The 25,029-nt window shown below is 44.9% G+C and overlaps 1 protein-coding gene across 1 annotated transcript in view; it reads left to right on the top strand.

The window, feature by feature from the left end:
• efna5b (ephrin-A5b) overlaps positions 1-10,272 on the top strand; it is a 138,321-nt gene extending 128,049 nt beyond the window's left edge. The window contains exons 3-5 of the mRNA XM_084180378.1: positions 4,304-4,369; positions 4,877-4,957; positions 9,393-10,272. Coding sequence (XP_084036504.1) covers positions 4,304-4,369; positions 4,877-4,957; positions 9,393-9,520 — 275 coding nt within the window. The 3' untranslated portion in view covers positions 9,521-10,272. The remainder of the gene's footprint in view (positions 1-4,303; positions 4,370-4,876; positions 4,958-9,392) is intronic.
• Positions 10,273-25,029: the final 14,757 nt, after the last annotated feature.

Raw genomic sequence — 25,029 nt, 5'->3', positions numbered from 1 at the left:
CCTTGGCAATAACATAACAACCGAGCTACATGCTCTCACAACAAACAATCACTCACAAATACAAGGGGAACAGAGGGAACACTTATACACATACTAATTAGGGGAATGAGCACCAGGTGTGTGTGATTGACAAGACATGACAAGTGTAGTGATGAGAATGGGATCGGCAGTAGCTAGTACTCCGGTGACAACGAACGCCGAAGCCTGCCCAAACCAGGAGGGGGGGGGGGCAGCCTCGGCGGAAGTCGTGACAATTGGCCTATATGGATAAGGCTGAATTTAAATGTTTTTTTTTTACAGAAGAAATATGAAAAGCATATGCGTAGCCATGGTAGCAATTGAATCGAAAGGGAACAGCTTGGAAATAATGTGAAAAGAATTAGACCAAATGTGAGTACACAACAGTTTACCTGACACAAGACTGAATCCATACATGAAACTGTTGATTTTATGTGCATTTTACATTTACTGTACTTTTCGCCTCATTTGTTGATAACAAAATCAAAAAAACGGTCCATTATAAATTGCAATCTGGGTCAGGTTGGCATCATTTGAAAGCCTGTTCTATTTCCAATATGACTAGCTAAGTTATAAAATATGATATTACAGTTTTAGGCTTTCACAAGGCAATTCAGGGAAACAGATTAGAATTGTAGTGCGCATAAAAAGGAGATGAGTGCATTCAGGTGCTTGTGCCGTGACAAATGTTCGGCACAATAGACACACATTTCTTTATTCCGTTCTTTTACTTTTAGATTTGTGTATTGTTGTGAATTGTTAGATACTACTGCACTGTTGGAGCTAGGAAGACAAGCATTTCGCTACACCCGCAATAACATCTGCTAAATATGTGACCAATAAGATTTGATTTGATTTGACATAGGCTCATTCTGTTCAGAACAACCCAGGGTATGATGCCATGTCATCTTGTAACTGTACATCAAACATACTGATCATAAACGTTGACACTATATGACATGAGTTTTATGATATGGAAATGTGAAGTGCATATTTGACTTGTATGATATCAGAGTGGTATTTATTTTTAATCCTCAACGTCTTTCAAAATACATAGTCTTTTATCTTTCAAAATATATCGCTCTAAGTCCTCTTAATTTACAGCATTTCCCTCACTCAGACAACAAAATAAGTTGCCCAATTACCGGGAGGGATGGGTGCAACTTCTTGTCGCGTTCAGAACTGCTGTCAGTCAAAACCCATACAGCACAGTGAAGCACAGAGCCAGAGCTCTGATGTCATCGATAGCATTTTACTGTACAGCCACTGCGTTAAAATGTAGGCGTTTATCAGTGTCAAAATCTGCCATTTTCAACCCGTATACGGTAGGAGTGTAAAGGGCTACCTGACTTCGTTTTTCCCCTTTCCAAACACAATGTTGGCACGTTTGTATCAATCGTAGTTTTTTCTTATTGTACGTAACACACTGGGCAAAAAACTGGTTGAATCAATGTTGTTTCCATGTAATTTCAACAGAAAAATCTATGTAATGACTTTGAATAAACGTGGAAAACTGATTGGATTTGCAAAAAGTAATCAACATAAGATTTTTTACAAATGTTTTTCGCCCACATTTTTTCCGACATCCAATAACATGGTGACATTTTTTTGTTGATTTCACATTAACTTCACGTTAGTTGACAATTCAACCAAATGTAAACGTCTGTGCCCAGTGGGAAGCCAAAGGAAATGTTCCAGATAACATTAAAGTTGTGCTGCGTCTGGGCTCGGCTGAGATTGAGTCAATATCTATTTGAATCCACCCTGAACCCACCTGCTTGTTCTTGTCTAATTGGATTCTGGTTCAATTGCATTATACACTGCATTATGCAGTGTACTGAGAGGACCAGCCATTACCAGCCAGGGGACATCGCTTTGAGGAGTAACCCAACCTGGCCCTCTGTTTCTGGGGCATCCCTTCCAGTGCCTCTTTCCTTCAAAGGCACCAGCCTTGATGTCTGGATGGATGGATGGATGGATGGCCGGGGCTTAGGCTAGATGGGAACCAGAATAGCAGGTGTTGATTTTAGGGCCTGACAAGAACAATAAGCTGTCCCTCCACTGCATCGAGACCCAAAATAAACAGGCACTGGCGCGGACGGCTCGGGCTCTGAGGGCTGAAGGGTCCGCACCAAGCCCAGAGAATGAAGAACTGCTACTAGGAAGGAATGTGGTGCAGATAAAAGTTTCCTTTATTACAATATCACACACCTTTCCAACCAAAACATATTTAACACTAAACCATGGCAAGGACGTTTCCTTTCCTTGTCCACTTTCTATCAGGATCGCAGTTATGAAAGGGCTTGATAGATGGAAAAGTACTATGTAAACTCCATCCTTCCATATCTGAGGTTAGAGAGATAAAGAGGTAATTTGCTAGTAATCTCCAGTATTAGGAGAGATAGAACAGCATACTTTATCTTCCATGCACTTCTAAGTGCATTATTTTCTGTTTGTGTGGGTGGAAAATATCTTATAAATGTCAGAGCCTCCCAAATGCAGTGTATTCTGCCACTTTCATCAAGCTCATCACATTTTATCTGCAAGTGTGAGTTAAGTGGTTGGTGTGGATAGCCCTGACTCAACTCCGCCCACAAGGATGATGATGAAAATAAGACTGGAGTCAGCAGGGCGCTGTGTGTGTGTGTTCATGCGTGTGTATTCATGCATATGTGTGTGTGTGTCTGAGAGAGAGGGAGTGAAAGATACAGAGAGAGACAGAGTGAGCGACCGAGCAGGCGAGGGAGGGCAGCCAGGGTTCATTAATGTGTCACTGCCTGTTACTGACACACTGCTTCTTTTATTTTCTTCCCTCCTTCATCGGCTCCATGTGAGTTACGCTCTCCTCTTACACACGTTCACATTCAGCTGATGAGCCGACAGTGTTACACACTACAATAATGAAGGAGAAAGAGAGAGCAGAAAACATCAGAGAGAGAGAGAGAGAGAGAGAGAGAGAGAGAGAGAGAGAGAGAGAGAGAGATCGATCCATCTCTTCTCCATTGATATAAGACTGTCCTATTAATGTACTAGAACAATAAGAGGGAGGGAGACGGCTGTTTCCTGATGCCCCAACATTCTGTTGTTGTATTTGTAAAAAATTATTAGCATACACGCCCAAAGCACTGTATGTAAAGGCCTGGTTGAATGTAAAGCATACTGAAGAGAGAATATAACCTGCACAGCTTTGCCCTGCCCTGTTCTGCCCTGTTCTGCCCTGCCCTGCTCTGCCCTGCTTTAAATTGTTTTTAGAGCGACTGCAGCCCAAGACGATGAGACAGATCCAGGAAATGTGTATAAATGCTAATTTTAGTGTGTTTGTCTTGTGTGTTCAAAGAGGAGAGGAAAACAGCATAGGAGAGGGGCCACGTCTAGAGAGGGGGGATAGATAGATATATAAATAGAAAGAAAGAGAGCGATAGATCAGGGTAAGGAGATGACAGATCCCGAATGGCGGCCAGGGATACACTTGACTTCATCTCATCTGCTGGGGAATGATGCTCAGATTGCACAAAATGTTGCCCGGAGGACCCATTACTGGAGGTCTCAGAGGAGGCTGTGGTGGAAGGAATTGGGCAGGAAGACTTTTGTCATTTGAGAAGTATATTTGATTGTCTTCTTCTGTGGAGGAAAGTCATAAGATATGAGGTGCAATGTGTGATAAGATATGAGGTGCAATTTCCAACATCGGGTTGAGACATGAGAACACATAATGTATTTTTAACTATTTTCTGTGGTAGTGATGGATGTGACCGTGACACGACCCCTGTTTAATCCTTTTACAGGACACACCACCTGGTGCTCAGCCACCACGCCATTAGTGGTGGTGGCCATCCAGTGACACACACACACACACACACACACACTGCTCTTCCGCTGCACGTACTTAATAAAAGCAGAGGTTGTCATACTGTTTTTAATGCTCATAATACATTTTGGGGACAAATCCGTTTCCGTACTAATCTTCACCAGGTGCTAGTGGAATCAGAGCTCTGCTTCTCAAGTTTTAAGTGAGGTTTTACGCCTGCTTCAATTTGAATTACTGTCCTTCTCATTTTCACAGCTGGCTATTTTATAAAGCAATCCTGCGTAAGTGCCCTAACACACACACATACACACACACACACAATCGAATATGAAATGTAACACTCCTCTGTGATGGTGCAAACTTGTGCTGATGTGGCAGTCATTTGAAAAAATGAAAATTATTTGTTTGTTTTTAAATGTATTAAAATAAGATGTAGTATCTCTAAGGATCCTGTGTTTCTGTGCTTCTGTTCTCCAGCCTCCACCATCACCGAGAACGGGCGAAGAACATGCCTGAAACTCAAAGTCTTCGTCCGACCATCAAGTAAGTCTCTCCAGCTTCAACAGAAACATGGAACCTGTTTAACACTGATGTCGCGTTTTCACTGCTCTCAGTGACGCAGGACAGCAGGTAGCCCAACGGTTAGAGGATTGGGCCAGTAACTGAAAGGTCACTGGTTTGAATCCCCGAGACGATTAGGTGAAGAATCTGTTGATGTGCCCTTAAGCAAGGCACTTAACCCTAATTGCTCTGGATAAGAGTGGCTGCTAAAGTGCTGAACGCCTTCTGAATGATACTTGCTCTCTGTTGAACATGTCAGTTTCATATCTCATGACGGCGCCTATATTGTTAACCAGTGGCTGCCATTGTTTCTATCCATAGACAAGTGAAGGAATGAATGATTTGAAAGAACTGAATTGCACACATCTTGTGAATGTTGTCATGAGCTTGGGACCTTTGTTTTAAGGGGTTGGGGGGAGTTTCAAGTGTCACTTACCTATTTGTCTTATTATCTCTAATGACATCTATTATCTCTATTTCTGTCTCTAGACAGCTGTGTGAAAACTATAGGTGTACATGACCGTGTTTTTGACGTAAACGACAAAGTAGACAATTCGTTAGAACCCCGAGGTTAGTATGGCTTTCTGCATTCTTTTATGACTTTATTTTTAACAAGTGCCCTCTTTACCGCTGTCTGTCCCATTAGGCACACACACACATCCCTCCCCCCTCTCTCTTTCTCTATTTTTCTCCGCTGATTGATCCCTCTATCCTCTCTCAGCATGGTTGACTGTCACGTTAGAATGCTTGGGCTGCATCTGCCGCGTTGTTGTGTTGCTAGTTGTTGGTAGTTGTGTTTTGCTGGTGATGTGGTCTGTTTGCATGTGTCATACACAGTGCTTGACTTGGGCAGGAGCTAACCGGAGCTGAGAACTGGCACCTCAAATGTTCTACTGCTTGAGCTGCTCTTATAGAACATTAGCTCAAAAGTATTGTGGAGCTCCTGCACCTAAACATAAACAGTACCACCACCCAAAATGAGTACCTGGAACCTATGTCAGTCAAAGTCATGCACTGGTCATACATCATACATGGAGTTGTACCTGGTTAAATCATCATGTCTCATGTCAGAATATAACATAGGCTACTTGTGTCAGAACATAAATAATGTTTTTGGCTGGTCTACTATAGGTCCTAGATTAAATGTACTCCTCCAATTGACTTTAATATGTATTTCTCTATTAATACCACATATAATGTAGGCTGTGTTTCAAACCATATGTTCTGTAGGCTGTGTTTCATATCAGATGTTCTGTGGGCTGTGTTTCATACCATATGTACTGTAGACTGTTTCATAAAATATATTTACTGTAGGCTGTGTTGCACATACACTACCAGTCAAAAGTTTGGACACACCTACTCATTCAAGGATTTTTCTTTATTTTTTACAAATTTTTACATTGTAGAATAATAATGAAGACATCAAAACTATGAAATAACACATATGGAATCATGTAGTAACCAAAAAAGTGTTAAACAAAGATTATTCAAATAGCCACCCTTTGCCTTGATGACAGCTTTACACACTATTGGCTTTCTCTCAACCAGCTTCATGAGGTAGTCACCTGGAATACATTTCAATTAACAGCTGTGCCTTCTTAAACGTTAATTTGTGGAATTTGTGAAGGTCAGTCAATACGGAACATTTCAAGAAAGTTTATTCAAGTGCAGTTGCAAAAACCATCAAGCGCTATGATGAAACTGGCTCTCACGAGGACCGCCACATGAATGGAAGACCCAGCATTACCGCTGCTGCAGAGGATAAGTTCATTAGAGTTACCCGCCTCAGAAATTCTTCACAGAGTTCAAGTCACAGACACATCTCAACATCAACTGTTCAGAGGGAACTGTGTGAATCAGGCCTTCATGGTCGAATTGCTACAAAGAAGCCACTACTAAAGGACACCAATAGTAAGAAGACACCTGCTTGGGCCAAGAAACACGAACAATGAACATTAGACCGGTGGAAACGTGTCCTTTGGTCTGGAATCCAAATTGGAGGTTTTTGGTTCCAACTGCCGTGTCTTTGTGAGACGCGGTGTGGTTCACTCCGCATGTGTAGTTCCCACCGTAAAGCATGGAGGAGGAGGTGTTATGGTGTGGGGGTGATGTCAGTGATTTATTTAGAATTCAAGGTACACTTAACCAGCATGGCTACCACAGCATTCTGCAGCGATACGCCATCCCATCTGGTTTGCGCTTAGTGGAACTATCATTTGTTTTTCAACAGGACAATGACCCAACACACCTCGAGACTGTGTAAGGGCTATTTTACCAAGAAGGAGAGTGATGGACATCTGCATCAGATGACCTGGCCTCCACAATCTCCAGAGCTGAACCCAATTGGGATGGTTTGGGATGAGTCGGACTGCAGAGTGAAGGAAAAGCAGCCAACAAGTGCTCAGCATATGTGGGAACTCCTTCAAGACTGTTGGAAAAGCATACCAGGTGAAGCTGGTTGAGAGAATGCCAAGATTGTGCAAAGCTGTCATCAAGGCAAAGGGTGGCTATTTGAATAATCTCAAATATAAAATATATTTTGATTTGTTTAACACTTTGTACAATGTAGAAAATAGTAAAAAATAAAAATAAAATACACTTGAATGAGTAGGTGTGTCCAAACCTTTGACTGGTACTGTATGTTCACTCTGATAAACATTATATTTTACATTCGCATAATATGTCAATAGAGGCCATTAATGCTGAAGTCTAATGAAATTCTACTCTTATTCTATCCTGTATTCTACCCTTAATTCCACCCTTATTTTACCCTTTATTCTACCCTTTATTATATCCTTCATTCTACCCTTATTCTACCCTTTATTATATCCTTCATTCTACCCTTATTCTACCCTTTATTCTACTCTTCATCTACCCTTTACTCCACCCTTTATTTTACCCTTTATTCTACCCTTTATTATATCCTTCATTCTACCCTTCATTCTACCCTTTATTCTACCCTTAATTCCACCCTTATTTTACCCTTTATTATATCCTTCATTCTACCCTTATTCTACCCTTTATTCTACCCTTATTCTACCCTTTATTCTACCCTTCATCTACCCTTTACTCCTCCCTTTATTTTACCCTTAATTCCACCCTTATTCTACCCTTTATTATATCCTTCATTCTACCCTTATTCTACCCTTTATTCTACCCTTCATTCCACCCTTATTCTACCCTTTATTTTACCCCTATTCTACCCTTTATTCTACCCTTATTCTACCCTTTATCTACCCTTTTCAGAACCTAGGCTATATTATGGCAGCTCATGTTTCAATTGCGCTGCGCTGTCAGCTAGATGCATCCTCTCTCTCACTCTTACATTGCTCTCTAATTCCTGCTCTGTTTTACCAAGGAGACCAAACACACACACATTGACTCTGAGTAACACATTAGTCATTTCAAACAGAGTTTTAGGAATAATATTTATCATCGCATTAGCAATTACAGTTTTCTGAAATTAATCTTTACGTCTCACAGTTGGAGAATATTACATTTTCCATATTTATTCATGGGAGCCGTTCACCGTACCCTAGTGATCAGGGTTTATCACTAGCTGTCACCTCATCTGACATACACACACACACACTTTCTCTCTCTCTCACACACACATACACACGCACACACACACACTTTCTCTCTCTCTCTCTCTCTCTCTCTCTCTCTCTCTCTCTCTCTCTCTCTCTCTCTCTCTCTCTCTCTCACACACACACACACACACGCTCTCTCTCTCTTTCTCTTTCTTTTTCTCTCTCACACAAACACACACCACCTTGGCAGTTCAAGCATTTTGATTTATTAAGGTCAGAGCCCTAGACTGTCTCCACCTTCCTGTCTGCCTGCCCGTCTGCCTGCCTGCCCGTCTGTCTGTCTGTCTGTCTGTATGTCTGTATGTCTGTCTGTCTGTCTGTCTGTATGTCTGTCTGTCTGTCTGTCTGTCTGTCTGTCTGTCTGTCTGTCTGTCTGTCTGTCTGTCTGTCTGTCTGTCTGTCTGTCTGTCTGTCTGTCTGTCTGCCTGTCTGTCTGTCTGTCTGTCTGTCTGTCCGTCCGTCTGTCTGTCCGTCTCTCTGTCTGCCTGCCATCCCAAACCTTTGCATCTCTTCCTTTCGGTCTAACTCCCTCCCTCTATCTCTCTCAGCCCCACCCCATCCTCATTCTGTCTCTTTTTTATCTGTGTCTTCGTGTTTCCCAGCTGTGTGTGTGTGAGTGTGTGTGTCCGCGGCCAAGTCCTGTGCTCTGTGTGGCTGTGCATGGCCTAGCTTGCTCCCTCTGTGTGCTGTTAAACAGGCCCATGGCTGCTCATTGATAACACTGTCTGCCAGTCAACCTGGGGAGCTCCTAACCAGTCAACCTGGAACCCCTTTTCCACAGAGGGTTCTACCTGGAATCCAAAATAGTTCTTAGACCTGGAACCAAAAAGGGTTCTACCTGGAACCAAAAAGGGTTATCCTATGGGGACACCTGCAGAACCCTTTTGGAACCCTTTTTTCTAAGCGTGTAGAGGATGGGACTCACCAAGCAGAGTGGACCTGCAGGCTGGTTGGTTGGCTGGCTGGCATGCAGGCTGGTTGCCTGGATGCCAGCCAGCCAGCCAGCCAACCAGCCAGCCAACCATGCTGGCTGGTTGACTGGCTGGCTGGCTGGCTGACTGGTTGGCTGGCTGGCATGCAGGCTGGTTGCCTGGTTGGCTGGTTGGCTGGTTGGTTGGCTGGCATGTTGGCTGGTTGGTTGGCTGGCATGCTGGCTGGTTGGCTGGTTGGTTGGCTGGCATGCTGGCTGGTTGGCTGGTTGGTTGCCTGGCTGGCTGGCTGGTTGGCTGATATGTAACAGAAGCAGTAGCAGTAACTTGTTATTTCATCACTTTATTCTGAGTTGTAAGATATAATAAAATAAAATAGGACAAAACATGTCACCAAATTTTGCATTATATGTATGTGTTGATAAACTCTGGTTTTATGATTGATAGAAATATTAAATTTTCTAAATCTTCTCTCTCTTCTAGATGATACAAGTCACGAGTCTGCCGAACCGTCCAAGAGTGACGCCACAAGTGCAGCCTCACACCTGCGGATAGCCAGTCCACTGCTGGCTACACTGCTAATCTGCTTAGCAACACTTTTCACATTATAGCGCATCCCCCTGTCCTGGAGAGGAATTACACCCTGTGCGGCCTGAATCTACCCAATGATGAGGCTGGGGCTAGGGTGGGAGAATGGGCAGGTTGGGAGGTATTGAGAGTGGGCTTCTATGTGGAACACTATTTTCCCCAGATATTTAAGTGGTCTTTCTCCGTCAGTGAGTTTGAAAAAGTTGATGTTGGAAGCGGAAGAAACTGTTTCACCCTTAAAACTGTCAACTAAGATGCCAAATCCCTATTTTTGACACTTAGCGATTCTTGTTTTCCCTTCTGACATCCCTTTACGCGCTCACATACACACACATAAAGGTACACACACCTAAACACACTTTTACACGGACAGTTTTTCAGTAGCTCTTTGGTAGGTTGTAAAGCAGTAATACATAGTAGGTCATGGTTGTTTTAGCTCTTATCTAGACAAAGAACAATAGAACAGATATGGGTAGTACTCACACCTCTCTCCTAGTCTTTACAGACTCATCTACTTCTGCATCAGGTGGATACTGATAGCTGGTTGTTTGTTGGGTTTTATAGATAGTGGAACACAACGTAGGTATCAGTTGAGATACAGTGTAGAATATGTTTAGTAGGAGAGAAAGGGCATGAGTGAGCTGAGTTGGTTGAAGTATTAAGTCCCCTGGCCTCTTTGATGAAGGTATGCTGCCAGGTACCCTCTGTGTGTAGAGAGAATGGTTGGAGACGTTTGGCCTGACACGAATAAAAGACGAATAAAAACATTTCATCCAAGACTTTGTGGACCGTTGGGTGGATGAAAGATCAATTATTTTAAACATTACTCACTTTAAGAGCGGCAGACAGGCTTTATTCACTGACTTAATCTATAATTGCTCTTTAGTGCCAGACGATGCTTCGTCAATAATAACAATCTGAACCCTCACTGATGGCAGTTTTGATTCAGTTTGTTATAAAATCTTTTCACTTAGTTTTCCCTTACATACTCTGCCTTCTCTTGCTGATGTTTTAAATGTCATCTATGATTATGGCAAAGACATTTATGTATCAAAGTGCCGGAGGATTTTGTGTTGTTCAAAGGTTATGTCAACAGTTTAGAGAAGAAAGCCGCTCTACCTATGTGAAAGGGACCAACAGTTGAAGAGGCCTGCCTGCCTCACCATGTTACAAAACACCCCTTTTTGAATATGAAATAATACCACTTCCCTACAATGCAAATTCATATTTTTCCTACAATTGCTTATCATTAGTTCACTTAGACATACTGTAGAGCTTGGCTTATGGAATTGTCTCTCAGCATAGCTTTCTACTGTACCCAGTAAGGAGGCACCACCATGTAGGAAACAGTGTTGCTTTACTGTATTTTTCCACAAGTCTTTACCACTCAAGCATAACCACAACTTCAACTCTAACCTCAGATTCAGCAGCCATTAGTCAAATAGTACTCAAATGCTGTAGCTACAGTCCATTATAGCAGGCTGCCTGTTCCCCATTCACCAGACTCCATTCATTTTACTACCGCATAATTCAATCTAATCATAATCAACTCACAATGAGTATGTTAATAGAGAAAATATCCTTTAACATCGAGGCGGAGCGCAGAGCAGTTTAGTTTGGCCACGTTTTGTATTGGCCCCTATTTATACATTGTACTGTTTTTATAATGACATTCAACTTCCTTAGACTCACACAGGATCAGATGGTAGATTAACATAGAGAGATTTGTAAATGGAAATACTGTTATTCCGTTCTTTCTTTCCCGGAGTAGGATGGACAGATACATGAATTAGGTGTGTTGATACAGGTCTCCTTTCAGAGGATAGAGATGCTTAGAACTCTGCAAGCAGAGAGAGAGAGAGAGAGAGAGAGAGAGAGAGAGAGAGAGAGAGAGAGAGAGAGAGAGAGAGAGAGAGAGAGAGAGAGAGAGAGAGAGAGAGAGAGAGAGAGAGAGATGAGAGAGAGAGAGGAGAGAGAGAGAGAGAGAGAGAGAGAGAGAGAGAGAGAGAGAGAGAAGAGAGAGAGAGAGGAGAGAGAGAGATGAGAGAGAGAGAGAGAGAGAGAGAGAGAGAGAGAGAGAGAGAGAGAGAGAGAGAGAGATGAGAGAGAGAGAGAAGAGAGACAGAGAGGAGAGAGGAGAGAGAGAGAGAGAGAGAGAGAGAGGTTGCGTGCCTAGTTACCACTGTTGCGTGCTTAGGTGAATCTTTAATGAGCTTCAAAATGGCAGGCATGCAGAACTCATGTTTTGGAGTTAGTGGAGTTATTTCAGCTATTAGAAATACATGGTGGAAGGCCGGGGGGGTTTAAAGCATCAGTGACCTTGCAGTTAGAGAGGGCTGGTGAGTGAAGGCGATAAGGGAGAAAGAAAGACAGAAAGAAAGAGTGAAAGAGATTGAAAGAAAGATGTGAAGGAGGAAAAAAGTTGCATATATGACTGGAGTGCATAACAAAAAACACCCATACACCCTTTCTATAAACACTAGCTAAAAATGTCATACACATCTGCTTGTAGTAATATAATTATCCCCAAAGGCATGTTTTGATTTATTTTGTTGTTGCTTTTTCGCAGCTGCCTGCTATATTCTTCTCCTGAAGGGATGTGTTGTGCTTTCGGCCATATTTGTTTTCGTACTATGGTAACAATGCTATTACAGTAGAATAGCAGCTCAGCTTTCGGGGGTAACAGGAGATGACACCATTTAATGGGGTACTAATTTTCACCAGAACACCACAGGGGATGGGTGCCATGTTCAATCCAAGATGGCCGCCAGTCATCGACTTAATATTATAGCCTACTTCAATTGTATTTTATTATAATTACCCGTACTACTCTTTATTATTATCGCTACTATTATTACCATGGTTTATTTTGTACACACGTTAACTTGGGAAATGAGGATCAACTTGTTAGCTGGATACCGTGTATCCTGAGGTAGTCAACCATATAAAATGTAGTGTTAGATTAGTTACTGTTTTTGTACCTTTCTGGTGGACAAAGGAAAAAATTAGACACTTTCATTGTTAAAACCGTATTATTATTATTATTATTATTATTATTATTATTATTATTACTACTATTGTTATGATGATGATGATTATTATTAGCAAAAACTTGATGTAAATAGTGTTTGATATTAAAGTATTAATTTGATTCGTATGTCTTTTCTAAAAACAAACAAACAATGAACACAGTAGAATCTCTGGATGTTTGGGAGTGTACACGCGAATAACAGTGCATTGTGAACTGTCATTTTCAATGCCTACTGATGCTTTGAGTAACCTGTACACACCTGTGCTTACCTGTGTGTACTTGTGCATGAGTGCTTGTGTGTACCTGAGTTTACCTTTGCATCTGCGCATGCCTGTGTACAGCAGGCTGGACTGAAAGCCAATGGGGGCCTCACCTGTTACATAACTATGTTTCCAACCAACCAATCAACAGCCACCGTCACCACTTCATCACAAGGATCCATACAGAACAGACAGAGAGAACAGGATAGACGTGGACATGATTAACAGTGTTTGTGGCTTTTTCTCCTTCAACGTTTGATAGCATGTTGGCCAACCCAGACTTTTGCCATGGATGGACTGTTGGTTGGCTTTTAATTGGAAAGATCTTGCTAGTTTCATATGTGGCATGTGCATTGGCTTGATAACGAAACATAACAAATGTTTTCTTTTTCTCTTTTGTTTTGCTTTGGAACTTTGTTGAACGTTGGATTTTCTCTTTTTCTTCCCCTCTGTCATGTTGTATGCTTTGCATCTCATTGAAATGAAGTCATCCTGCTGTGAGGCTGTGTGGCTACAGAAACAGATGACATGTACATAACACAAGCGCTTGTTAAGGAGTTACAGAGGGGGTGGAGTTACAGATGGGGGCTGGGGTTACAGAGGGGGTGGGGTTACAGATAATTGTTTGTGTGCATGTTTGTGTAAACAAGCAGGAGTGAGTGTGTGTGTGTGTGTGTGTTCATATGCGTCTTAAGCAAAAATGTGCATGAGAGAGTATTCCAGTGTGTTTGTCTCATTAACTTTTTTTTTTTTTTACCTTTATTTAACCTGGCAAGTCAGTTAAGAACAAATTCTTATTTACAATGACGGCATACACCGGCCAAACCCGGACGACGCTGGGCCAATTGTGCGCTGCCCTATGTGACTCCCAATCACGGCCGGTTGTGATACAGCCTGGAATCGAACCAAGGGGTCTGTAGTGACGCCTCAAGCACTGAGATGCAGTGCCTTAGACCGCTGCGCCACTTGGGAGCCCAAGTTTACTATTATATATAATTTACTATTGCCGCACTGAATGGGACACAGCAACTTTCGTTGGCAACAAAGAGGTTTTCCCATGCCTTAGTCCTGTAACCTCTGCCATGCCAGAACAATCTGGATTCAATACACCCTCTGTCACCCTCCCCCGCCGTGGAATGGGTGCTGGCGGCACAGAGGCTATCCTCCCTGTTTTGGAATTTGAACCCCCAGCCTCCTCACCATAGCCTAGCTGCCAGACCACATAGAATGTTAGCTTAGCTAAGTCACGACTTGGTCGGGGCAGAAGTTGTCCATTGGCACAGATCTAGGATCAGCTTAACCTCAACCTATCTAAACCTAAACCATTAGGGGGGAAATGCTACAACAATGGCTAGACTGATCTTAGATCAGACAGTATGGCAAACTTCCGCCTGCTCCCGTCACCGGCTCCCCTCGCACCGCCATGTGTTGAGAACCACTCATTTGTGTGTACATCCAATCCCATTCTGCCTACTCCTCTTGTGCTTTTAACCACCCCCACCCTCTGCTCCCCCCACTCCCCCCCACCCCCATCCCCCCACTCCTCCCCACCACCTGCTCCCCCCCTCTCCTCTGGTCCTCTTTGAGGGGCAGAACTATTGACCGACCTGCTTTCTTCCAGTATATAACCGAGAACGAGGAACTGACTAAATGATCAGAGGTCTGTATGTGTATATACATGTGTCTGAGCAATTATGAATACTATTAATAAAATGCAAATACATTTTTTGTTTTGCTGTCATTGTTTTTCATTGGTTTGTTGATACACGGGGGTGTGCATGATATCCAGAACTCATTATGATAGGATCATGGTAGAGATTGTATTGTAGATGGAAGCACACCATTAACTCAGTATGACAGAGATGTATTGTAAATAGAATTGCAACTGATTGGGGAGCAGATTGAGTCAAGCTTTACCTGGTAAGGATCACCTCAATAGCTACATCATCAACACATTTAGAATCATCATATTTCTCTGCCAATTAAATATGATTATCACTCATCATCCCTTCTTCTCTACGCCACGTTAAAACAAGTCAAACCAGTTTGGATACACAAACGCACTCACGGGCGGAGACAGACGGACAGTCACACAAACAGACAAACACGCGCGCACCCACCGACCCACCCAACCACACACACACACACACACACACACACACAGAGAGAGCGATAGACAGACAGCCAGACACTAAACCTGCCAGAGCCCTCTCCCCCATTCACACGCACATGCACGCACCCACTTAGAATCCCCGTCATCACACAGAGTACATTGTAATTAACTGTCTGACCATAAGGCTAACAGTAATTCTCTATCTCTCTGCCAAATGAATAAACTAACCAACCCTGTTTTGGAACTAGACTGTGCAAAGTTCCGTGTGGAAGACAAATGCCAGTCAGTCAGTGCCAGATTCAGACCTGAGACCTGCTTTCATTTCAGTCAGGTACTAATGAGCACTCCTAATAACCATCTGCTGGACCCCATCAGGACCCCATCAGGACCACATCAGCGCTGGTTAGCTCCATTATCTCTGGCAATTATACTCACGTCCAGATCATTCCAGGCTCCAGGGGAAAATACCACCGAAAAGACAATTGGAAGTTAAGAACTCAACAATACTTTTCTGCTGTCCCACTGGGCAAAAACTGGTTGCATCAACGTTGTTTCCACATACTGTAATTTCAACAAAAACATATCTGATAACGTTGAATCAATGTGGAAAACTTTGATTTGCAAAAAGTCATCAACATAAGGGAATTTAGTATTTTTTTCAACTAACTTTTAACCTAAATCCAGTGACATGGTGAAATGTTTTGTTGATTTCACGGTGAATTCACATTAGTTGACATCTCAACCAAATATAAATCAACCGGTTGAACTGTGGCCTACTATAAAAAGCATAGTGTGATGAGGTGGTGTTGAAGGAGTCAGGCGCAGGCTTCAGCCTGTACACACCTGTGCAGGCTTCAGCCTCCTCGCTGCCCGGATGTACTCCAGGTTACGGTGGTCCGTCCAGACAAGGAAAGGGTGTTTCGCCCCCTCGAGTCCATGCCTCCACGCGGTCAAGACTCGGACAACAGCCAACAGCTCCCGATCACCAACGCCGTAGTTCTGCTCCGCCGGGCTGAGCTTCTTCAAGAAGAACGCACAGGGGCTGAGCTTGGGTGGCGTACCCGAGCGTTGAGACAATACAGCTCCTATCCCAACCTTGGAAGCATCCACCTCCCCCACGAACGGTAGTGATGAATCGGGGTGGGCCAGAACTGGGGCTGAGGTGAACAGACCCCGCAGTTTTCTGAAGGCCAGGTCAGCCTCAGCAGACCAGCGGAGCCGGGACGTCCCACCCCGAGGTAATGGGAGCTGCGACCTTGCCAAAGCCCCGGATAAACCTCTGATAGTAGTTGGCAAAGCCAAGGAAGCGCTGCACCTCTTTAACCGTGGTTGAAGTCGGCCAACTACGCACGGCTGAAATGCGATCTCCCTCTGGTATCCAAGGAAGGAGACGGACTGCTGGAAAAACATACACTTCTCTGCCTTAGCATAAAGGTACTTTTCTAACAGTCGGGCCAGCACCTTGCGAACCAGTGACACATGCTCGGCGCTCGTAGCGGAATACACCAGGATGTCATCGATGTAGACCACTACACCGCGACCAAGCATGTCCCGAAACACCTCCTTCACAAAGGACTGGAAAACTGAGGGAGCATTCATCAAACCATCACCAGGTATTCATAATGCCCCATGGTTGTGCTGAATGCTGTCTTCCACTCATCTCCCTTTTGGATACGTACCAGGTTGTACGCACTCCTGAGATCTAATTTGGTGAAGAAGAGCGCCTCATGCATTGATTCAATCACTGAAGGAATGAGGGGGAGAGGATAACTAAATCTTATCGTTTCCCTGTTCAGTGGTCGATAATCAATGCACGGCGCAGACCTCCGTCCTTCTTCTTCACAAAGAAGAAACTCGAGGAGGCGGGTGAAGTGGAGGGATGTATATACCCCTGGCGCAGGGACTCTGTGACATATGTCTCCATAGCCACCGTTTCAGCCTGTGACAGGGGGTATATATGACTCCTGGGAGGTACAGCGTCTACCCAGAGGTTTATCGCACAATCCCCCGCCCTATGAGGTGGTAACTTAGTTGCCTGCATTTTAGAGAACGCTTGTGCCAGATCGAGGTATTCAGGGGGAATGCGCACGGTGGAGGTACTGTCTGGACTTTCCACTGTGGTTGCACCAACGGAAACACCTAGACACCAACCCTGACACTCTCGCGACCACCCCGTGAGAACCCTCTGCGGCCATGAGAAGGTGGGGTTGTGGAGTGCTAGCCAAGGGATACCTAATACCACAGGGAAAGCAGGAGACTCAACAATGGAAAAAGTAACCTGCTCACAATGAGTCTCCTGGGTAATCTCCATCGGTTCTGGATCCATGTCGGCCGGGATGGAAACAGGCAGACCTCCTCCAGGACGTCCTCTGGTTTCCCAAATGAAGGACAACATGGTGTCACAGCAGGCTAGCTCCTGTCGGACGTCCTCTCGCAGATTTACATTTTACATTTGAGTCATTTAGCAAACGCTCTTATCCAGAGCGACTTACAGTTAGTTAGTGAGTGCACACATTTTCATACGAACCCACAACCCTGGCGCTGTAAGCGCCATGCTCTACTAACTGAGCTATGGAAATGGTAGATCAGGGCACGCTCGTTCCACCCAGACCCAGCAACCAGAGTTTGAAACTCCAATGCGAAGTCCTGCACAGTCCTCGTCCCCTGCCTCAGGTGGACCAGCCGCTCGCCCGCCTCTCGACCCTTGGGCGGGTGATCGAAGAATGCCCGGAAGAGGCGAGCGAACTCCCCGCAGTTCTCCAATGCGGCTCCTCCTTCGTTCCACACCGCGTTGGCCCACTCCAGGGCTTTCCCCTAGAGGCAGGAGACGAGGGCGGACACCCTCTCTCGCTCCGATAGGACCGGCCGGATGCTGGAGAAGTAGAGCTCCAGTTGAAGAAGGAAGGAGTGGTCGGGATGTCTGGATCCCTTCGGGTTCTGTGGTGTAGGTGGCGGGATCCGGTTGGCCAGCTGGTCTCGACAGATCGGGCTCTCTCCTATCCAGGCATTGGACGACCTGAAGAACCCGATCCATCGCTTCATCCAAGCTGGCTAGCATAGTTGAATGTTCCTGGACCCGTTCCACAACTCCAGGCATGCACGTCTCTCCCGCTGACTCCATAGCGGGTGGGTGATTCTGTGATTTACATTTACATCATTTCGCAGACGCTCTTATCCAGAGCGACTTACAAATTGGTGCATTCAACTAACGATAGCCAGTGGGACAACAGCGGAGTCACAGTGGTCAGTGACTCCGCTGTCCTGGCGTCGTGGGGGAGCTTGTTCCACCATTGGGTTGCCGGAGCAGCAAATAGCTTTGACTGGGCTGAGTGGGAACTGTGCTTCCGTAGAGGTAGGGGAGCTAGCAGGCCAGAGGTGGATGAACGTAGTGCCCTCGTTTGGGTGTAGGGTCTGATCAGAGCCTGAAGGTAAGGAGGTGCCGTTCCCCTCACAGCTTCGTAGGCAAGCACCATGGTCTTGTAGTAGATGCAAGCCTCAACTGGAAGCCAGTGGAGTGTGCGGAGGATCGGGGTGACATGAGAGAACTTGGGAAGGGCGAACACCAGACGGGCTGCAGTGTTCTGGATAAGTTGTAGGGGTTTAATGGCACAGGCAGCGAGCCCAGCCAACAGCGAGTTGCAGTAATCCAGACGGGAGATGAAAAGTGCCTGGATTAGGACCTGTGCAAGGTAGGGTCGTACTCTGCGAATTTTGTAGAGCAAGAACCTGCAGGATCGGGTCACCGCTTTGATTTTAGCGGAGAAAGACAGGGTGTTGTCCAGGGTCACGCCAAGGTTCTTTGCACTCTGGGAGGAGGACACAATGGAGTTGTCAACCGTGATGGCGAGATCATGGGGCGGGCAGTCCTTCCCCGGGAGGAAGAGCAGCTCCGTCTTGCCGAGGTTCAGCTTGAGGTGGTGATCCGACATCCACACTGATATGTCTGCCAGACATGCAGAGATGCGATTCGCCACCTGGTTATCAGAAGGGGGGAAGGAGAAAATTAATTGTGTGTCGTCTGCGTAGCAATGATAGGAGAGACCATGTGAGGATATGACAGAGCCAAGTGACTTGGTGAATACGAGAGGGCCTAGAACTGAACCCTGGGGGACACCAGTGGTGAGAGCACGTGGTGCGGAGACAGATTCTCGCCACGCCACCTGGTAGGAGCGAACTGTCAGGTAGGACGCAATCCAAGAGTGAGCAGCGCCGGAGATGCCCAACTCGGAGAGGGTGAAGAGGAGGATCTGATGGTTCACAGTTTCAAATGCAGCGGATAGGTCTAGAAGGATAAGAGCAGAGGAGAGAGAGTTAGCTTTAGCAGTGCGGAGAGCCTCCGTGACACAGAGAAGAGCAGTCTCAGTTGAATGACCAGTCTTGAAACCTGACTGGTTTGGATCACGAAGTTCATTCTGAGAGAGATAGCAGGAGAGTTGGCTAGAGACGGCACGCTCAAGAGTTTTGGAGAGAAAAGATAGAAGGGATACTGGTCTGTAGTTGTTGACATTGGAGGGATCGAGTTTAGGTTTTTTGAGGAGGGGTGCAACTCTCGCTCTCTTGAAGACGGAAGGGACATGGCCAGCGGTCAAGGATGAGTTGATGAGCGAGGTGAGGTAAGGGAGAAGGTCTCCGGAAATGGTCTGGAGAAGAGAGGAGGGGATAGGGTCAAGCGGGCAGGTTGTTGGGTGGCCAGCCGTCACAAGTCGCACGATTTCATCTGGATAGAGAGGGGAGAAAGAAGTCAAAGCATAGGGTAGGGCAGTGTGAGCAGGACCAGTGGTGTCATTTGACTTAATAAATGAGGATCGGATGTCGTCAACCTTCTTTTCAAAATGGTTGACGAAGTCATCCACAGAGAGGGAGGAGGGAGGGGGAGGAGGAGGAGGATTCAGCAGGGAGGAGAATGTGGCAAAGAGCTTCCTAGGGTTAGAGGAAGAGGCTTGAAATTTAGAGTGGTAGAAGTGGCTTTAGCAGCGGAAACAGAGGAAGAGAATGTAGAGAGGAGGGAGTGAAAAGATGACAGGTCCGCAGGGAGTCTAGTTTTCCTCCATTTCCGCTCGGCTGCCCGGAGCCCTCTTCTGTGAGCTCGCAATGAGTTGTCAAGCCACGGAGCAGGAGGGGAGGACCGAGCCAGCTGGGAGGATAGGGGACATAGAGAGTCAAAAGATGCAGAAATGGAGGGTTGAGGAGGCAGAATCAGGAGATCGGTGGGAGAAGGATTTAGAAAAGGGAAGAGATGATAGGATGGAAGAGGAGAGAATAGCGGGATAGAGAGAGCGAAGGTTGCGACGGCACATTACCATCTGAGTAGGGGCAGAGTGAGTAGTGTTGGAGGAGAGCGGGAGAGAAAAGGATACAAAGTAGTGGTCGGAGACTTGGAGGGGAGTTGCAGTGAGATTAGTAGAAGAACAGCATCTAGTAAAGATGAGGTCAAGCGTATTGCCTGCCTTGTGAGTAGTGGGGGACGGTGAGATGGTGAGGTCAAAAGAGGAAAGGAGTGGAAAGAAGGAGGCAGAGAGAAATGAGTCAAAGGCAGACATAGGGAGGTTAAAGTCACCCAGAACTGTGAGGGGTGAGCCATCCTCAGGAAAGGAACGTATCAAGGCGTCAAGCTCATTGATGAACTCTCCAAGGGAACCTGGAGGGCGATAAATGACAAGGATGTTAAGCTTGAATGGGCTAGTGACTGTGACATCATGGAATTCAAATGAGGAGATAGACAGATGGGTCAGGGGAAAAAGAGAGAATGTCCACTTGGGAGAGATGATTATTCCTGTGCCACCGCCGCGCTGACCAGATGCTCTCGGGGTATGCGAGAACACATGGTTAGACGAGGAAAGAGCAGTAGGAGTAGCAGTGTTTGCTGTGGTAATCCATGTTTCCGTCAGTGCCAAGAAGTCAAGGGACTGGAGGGTAGCATAGGCTGAGATGAACTCTGCCTTGTTGGCTGCAAAATGGCAGTTCCAGAGGCTGCCAGAGACGTGGAACTCCATGTGGGTCGTGCGCGCAGGGCCCACCAGATTAAAGTGGCAACAGCCACGTTGGTGTGAAGCGTTTGTATGGCCTGTGCAGAGAGGAGAGAACAGGGATAGACAGACACATACAGTGGGGGAAAAAAGTATTTAGTCAGCCACCAATTGTGCAAGTTCTCCCACTTAAAAAGATGAGAGAGGCCTGTAATTTTCATCATAGGTACACGTCAACTATGACAGACAAATTGAGAAAAAGAAATCCAGAAAATCACATTGTAGGATTTTTTATGAATTTATTTGCAAATTATGGTGGAAAATAAGTATTTGGTAACCTACAAACAAGCAAGATTTCTGTCTCTCACAGACCTGTAACTTCTTCTTTAAGAGGCTCCTCTGTCCTCCACTCGTTACCTGTATTAATGGCACCTGTTTGAACTTGTTATCAGTATAAAAGACACATGTCCAAAACATCAAACAGTCACACTCCAAACTCCACTATGGCCAAGACCAAAGAGCTGTCAAAGGACACCAGAAACAAAATTGTAGACCTGCACCAGGCTGGGAAGACTGAATCTGCAATAGGTAAGCAGCTTGGTTTGATGAAATCTACTGTGGGAGCAATTATTAGGAAATGGAAGACATACAAAGACCACTGATAATCTCCCTCGATCTGGGGCTCCACGCAAGATCTCACCCCGTGGGGTCAAAATGATCACAAGAACGGTGAGCAAAAATCCCAGAACCACACGGGGGGACCTAGTGAATTACCTGCAGAGAGCTGGAACCAAAGTAACAAAGCCTACCATCAGTAACACACTACACCGCCAGGGACTCAAATCCTGCAGTGCCAGATGTGTCCCCCTGCTTAAGCCAGTACATGTCCAGGCCCGTCTGAAGTTTGCTAGAGTGCATTTGGATGATCCAGAAGAGGATTGGGAGAATGTCATATGTTCAGATGAAACCAAAATATAACTTTTTGGTAAAAACTAAACTCGTCGTGTTTGGAGGACAAAGAATGCTGAGTTGCATCCAAAGAACACCATACCTACTGTGAAGCATGGGGGTGGAAACATCATGCTTTGGGGCTGTTTTTCTGCAAAGGGACCAGGACGACTGATCCATGTAAAGGAAAGAATGAATGGGGCCATGTATCGTGAGATTTTGAGTGAAAACCTCCTTCCATCAGCAAGGGCATTGAAGATGAAACGTGGCTGGGTCTTTCAGCATGACAATGACCCCAAACACACCGCCCGGGCAACGAAGGAGTGGCTTCGTAAGAAGCATTTCAAGGTCCTGGAGTGGCCTAGCCAGTCTCCAGATCTCAACCCCATAGAAAATCTTTGGAGGGAGTTGAAAGTCCGTGTTGCCCAGCGACAGCCCCAAAACATCACTGCTCTAGAGGAGATCTGCATGGAGGAATGGGCCAAAATACCAGCAACAGTGTGTGGAAACCTTGTGAAGACTTACAGAAAACGTTTGACCTGTGTCATTGCCAACAAAGGGTATATAACAAAGTATTGAGAAACTTTTGTTATTGACCAAATACTTATTTTCCACCATAAATTGCAAATAAATTCATTATAAATCCTACAATGTTATTTTTTGGAAATTATTTTCTCATTTTGTCTGTCACAGTTGACGTGTACCTATGATGAAAATTACAGGCCTCTCTCATCTTTTTAAGTGGGAGAACTTGCACAATTGGTGGCTGACTAAATACTTTTTATACCCCACTGTAGTTGACAGGCTACAGAAAAAGGCTACAATAATGCAAAGGAGATCGGAATGAAATTAACTAAATATCTGGGAAAGCGAGAGAGCGGGGCCTCCCTCACTTATGTTTCACTGAAACACTCAAATATAACTCTCCCAACTTCCACTTTAGAAATTATAATTGTTGTAAACTACAGCGGTTCAATGTTTCTAGGAATAGACTAACTTAGTTTATTCAGCTAGCTAACTTGGTACAGTATTCTTCCGTGAAAACTGTCCAGGGCACCGAATCCTATGACGCCAAAGCCAACTAGCATGCCAGCCTCCAATAACACGGTTTAGCACCAATACTCGGTTACAACAAAACACCAGTGTGTTAACACGCCAAGCAGATCATTCATGTCCGTGTCTAACGTTGTGTAAAGATTTGGGTTAGTTTTGACAGTTTGAGTGAGTACGTCGTCAACTTATTCAGCCATTTAGTTAGCTAGAATAGTTAGCATACTAGCTAGCCATTGCTCTCTGCCAACGAGCTAACCCCTCCTCCCTCGGCACGAACACACAGAGAGCCAAGCTAACGTTAACTAGTCACCCATGTCCCGAATTCCCTTGAACGACTCTGGTTACCAGTATGTAAAAAAAAAAAAAAAATGTAGGTTATAACTTACGCTTAGTAGCTACTGTTAGCCAGTTAAGTGCAAAGCTAGCCACTGAATCGATTCAGCCAGTTCGCGTCTGTCCCAACGGAGAGAACGCGTCTCCAAATATTAAAGCTAGGTCGTTCCAGCTATTGTTTAATTAGCTTTCCATGTAGCTACATTGAGTACAGTAGCTACTAACTACCTAATGTTAACGCTTCAGATAATGAGGTTAGAAAAACAGCTGAATGGTAGGTAGCTAGCTGTCATAATTACAGGTACTCTTAAGCGTGAAATAACATTGGAAACAACTATCCACAGTTGCTAATAGTTACCAGTAGCTACCCGCTAGCTAACTAGCTTTATTGGTCCAGGTAGTGAGTTAGCTAGCCTTGTGCTTCACCGGGCTCAGCCGAATACAATACTTACCTACAATAATTGTGGTGGTGTCTGAGACAACGATGCTGATCTATGCTGTGATGATAAGAAGTCCGCTTACACTGTACTTTGATTATAAAGGTTTATTATTTCAAAGTATTCCAGTATCAATTTACAGACATCTGCAGAATATCTGGAGAACAACGGCCCAATCTCAAAAAATGATTATTCTCCCCGTCCTTTGTTCAAAACATGGTATTTACAGTGGGGAAAAAAAGTATGTAGTCAGCCACCAATTGTGCAAGTTCTCCCACTTAAAAAGATGAGAGATGCCTGTAATTTTCATCATAGGTACACGTCAACTAAGACAGACAAAATGAGAAAAAAAAATCCAGAAAATCACATTGTAGGATTTTTAATGAATTTATTTGCAAATTATGGTGGAAAAGAAGTATTTGGTCAATAACAAAAGATTCTCAATACTTTGTTATATACCCTTTGTTGGCAATGACACAGGTCAAACGTTTTCTGTAAGTCTTCACAAGGTTTTCACACACTGTTGCTGGTATTTTGGCCCATTCCTCCATGCAGATCTCCTCTAGAGCAGTGATGTTTTGGGGCTGTCGCTGGGCAACACAGACTTTCAACTCCCTCCAAAGACTTTCTATGGGGTTGAGATCTGGAGACTGGCTAGGCCACTCCAGGACCTTGAAATGCTTATTACGAAGCCACTCCTTCGTTGCCTGGGCGGTGTGTTTGGGATCATTGTCATGCTGAAAGACCTAGCCACGTTTCATCTTCAATGCCCTTGCTGATGGAAGGAGGTTTTCACTCAAAATCTCACGATACATGGCCCCATTCATTCTTTCCTTTACATGGATCAGTCGTCCTGGTCCCTTTGCAGAAAAACAGCCCCAAAGCATGATGTTTCCACCCCTATGCTTCACAGTAGGTATGGTGTTCTTTGGATGCAACTCAGCATTCTTTGTCCTCCAAACACGACGAGTTGAGTTTTTACCAAAAAGTTATATTTTGGTTTCATCTGACCATATGACATTCTCCCAATCCTCTTCTGGATCATCCAAATGCACTCTAGCAAACTTCAGACGGGCCTGGACATGTACTGGCTTAAGCAGGGGGACACGTCTTGCACTGCAGGATTTGAGTCCCTGGCGGCGTAGTGTGTTACTGATGGTAGGCTTTGTTACTTTGGTCCCAGCTCTCTGCAGGTCATTCACTAGGTCCCCCCGTGTGGTTCTGGGATTTTTCCTCACCGTTCTTGTGATCATTTTGACCCCACGGGGTGAGATCTTGCGTGGAGCCCCAGATCGAGGGAGATTATCAGTGGTCTTGTATGTCTTCCATTTCCTAATAATTGCTCCCACAGTTGATTTCTTCAAACCAAGCTGCTTACCTATTGCAGATTC

The sequence above is a fragment of the Coregonus lavaretus genome (assembly GCF_964263955.1).
Source record: "Coregonus lavaretus genome assembly, chromosome: 17".
Lineage (NCBI taxonomy): Eukaryota > Metazoa > Chordata > Actinopteri > Salmoniformes > Salmonidae > Coregonus > Coregonus lavaretus.
Note: the sequence above shows the minus strand (reverse complement) of the source record. Positions and strands in the feature narration are given on the sequence as shown.